General features: G+C 37.2%; 1 protein-coding gene across 1 annotated transcript in view; it reads right to left on the bottom strand.

The window, feature by feature from the left end:
* RIDA (reactive intermediate imine deaminase A homolog) overlaps positions 1-2,443 on the bottom strand; it is a 15,238-nt gene that overhangs the window by 5,749 nt on the left and 7,046 nt on the right. The window contains exon 2 of the mRNA XM_003782458.3: positions 181-283. Coding sequence (XP_003782506.1) covers positions 181-283 — 103 coding nt within the window. The remainder of the gene's footprint in view (positions 1-180; positions 284-2,443) is intronic.

The raw sequence follows: 2,443 nt of genomic DNA, 5'->3' as shown, positions 1-2,443 counted from the left end.
AAAAAAAAAAAAAAAAATTTCCAACTCTTAAATCAAAAACTATCTTAAGTCAAGCTGTAAGTAATTTAAAAAGCATTTATCTTTTAATTTCTATAAAACAAATCAGACAAGTGAATTGTTAATACTCTTCAAGATTAAAAAGTAGTGAAAAAGGAGACTCCAATGTAGCAAATGACTTACCTGTTTAGCTTCTTCTGTTACCCCTCCTGGCACAACCTGTCCACTTGCGTCCATGCCTATCTGTCCGGAAATGTAAACAGTCCTGTCCACTAACACAGCTTGACTGCAATAAAAAGAAAGCCAGTGTATATGTAAGCATAACATATAAAATGCTAAAAGAGTCCTTCAATAGGACACAAAAAGTACAAACTAGAAAACTAAAAAAAAAAAAGACAACTGGACTTTATTAAAATTAAAAATTTATTTATCAAGATATATGAAGAACTCTTATAATTCAATAATATGAAGACAACCCAATAAAAACTAGGCAAATAATTTAACCAGATACTTCACAAAAGAAAATATACAAAGATGGGCCAGACACAGTGCCTGTAATCCCAGCACTTGGGGAGGTGGAGGTAGGAGGATTGCTTGAGCTCAGGAGTTTGAAACCAGCCTGAGCAACATAGCAAGATCATGTCTCTATAAAAAATAGAAAAACTGACTGGCATGCTCCCATAGTCCTAGCTACTCAGGAGGCTGAGGCAGAAGGATAACCTGAGCCCAGGCATTTGAGTTTGCAATGAGCTATCATGATGCCACTGAACACTACCCTAGACAAAAGAGTGAGATCCTGTCTCAAAAACAAAACAAACAAACAAAACAAAACAAAAGAAAAAACCAAACCCCACAAAGAGTTAAAGAGTATATGAAAGTTGTGCAACATTATTGGTTATTAGAGAAATGCAAAGCAAAACCACAAGAAGACACATTACCCACAGTAAGACATTACTGATAATAAGAAGCACTGGTGACCATGCAGAGCCAACTGGAATACGCTGTTGGTAGGAACGCAAAACAGTACCGACACTTTAGAAAATACTTTGGCAGTTTAATTTGATTGTAACGGATGCAGGATTCTATACATTTACCCAAACTCATGAACTCTACATTTAAAATGGTTGATTTTTACAAGTGCTTACACCTTAATAAAGGTGTAAGAGACAAAAAATGCAATGCCAAGAGCACTCTAAAATCTAAGTAGTCATTCTCAGATAAGATCAGTCACTGCTTCTTGAAGGGTCATTAAGGATAAACTTTTTTTTTTTTTTTTGAGACAGGGTCTTGCTGTTACTTGGGCTAGAGTACAGTGGTATCATCATAGCTTACTGCAGCCTTGAATTCCTAGGCTCAAGCAAACCTCCTTACCCAGCCTCCAGAGTAGCTGAGACTATAGAAGGATGCCACCATGCCCAGCTAATTTTTTTACTTCTTATAGAGATGGAGTTTTGCCCATGTTGCTTAGGCCAGTCTTGAACTTGTGGCCTCAAAGCAATTCTTTTGCCTTGGCTTCCCAAAGTGCTAGGATTACAGGAGTGAGCCATTGAGTGCACCCAAAGATGTACTTTTGAGGCTAGACTTCATTTCTGCCAAGTGCTAACTTTTGTAACTGACTAGTTCTGAATTAAGATGAAATCACAGGAAAAGGAACATACTACATTAATACCTGAAAAAAGGCAAACAAACTTTTTACAGTTTTGGGATAGACAGCCTGTTTTTTAAGATGTTGAAGAGGGAAATGTTAATATAATTTTAATTTAGAAGTGAAATTTGTTTTACCATTTCCATGTTTATCTAGAAATTTAAGATGTTTTCATTTCATTCTTCTCCTAGTTTCCTATTCTTCTGTATTCCAATGTGGTCCAGACTTTCCTGATGTTTTCCCTGGTCTTCTTGATCACATTTTTTCCTTTATAATCTAATTTTTGTTTTTTTTTTTGAGACAGAGTCTCAAGCTGTTGCCCTGGGTAGAGTGCTGTGCCATCACCGCTCACAGCAACCTCAAACTCTTGGGCTTAAGTGATCCTCTTGCCTCTGCCTCCCAAGTAGGTGGGACTACAGGCACCTGCCACAATGCCTGGCTATGTTTGGTTGTAGTTGTCATTGTTGTTTGACAGGCCCAGGCTGGATTTGAACCCACCAGCTCCAGTGTATGTGGCTGGTGCCTTAGTCACTTGAGCTACAGGCACCGAGCCTATAATCTAACTTTTTGAGTAGGAGAGCATTCATGTAGTGCAAAAATCCAGAAAATATACAATGAATCACAGTGAAAAGCCTCCCTTCCATCCTGTTCCCCATTTGTTCAGTCACCAGCCAAGAACCACTGCTCTTTAAGTATTCTTCCAAAGTTTCTTTATATACATATGAACAAAACCAAATATACATATATACATATTTGCTCCCTCCTTCTACATAAAATATGGTATATATTTTTTTTTTTTTT

This window comes from Otolemur garnettii, unplaced genomic scaffold, assembly GCF_000181295.1.
Source record: "Otolemur garnettii isolate 467f Iridium unplaced genomic scaffold, OtoGar3 scaffold00004, whole genome shotgun sequence".
Classification (NCBI taxonomy): Eukaryota; Metazoa; Chordata; class Mammalia; order Primates; family Galagidae; genus Otolemur; species Otolemur garnettii.
The sequence above is the reverse complement of the archived record's forward strand: the minus strand, read 5'-3'. Positions and strand labels throughout refer to the sequence as shown.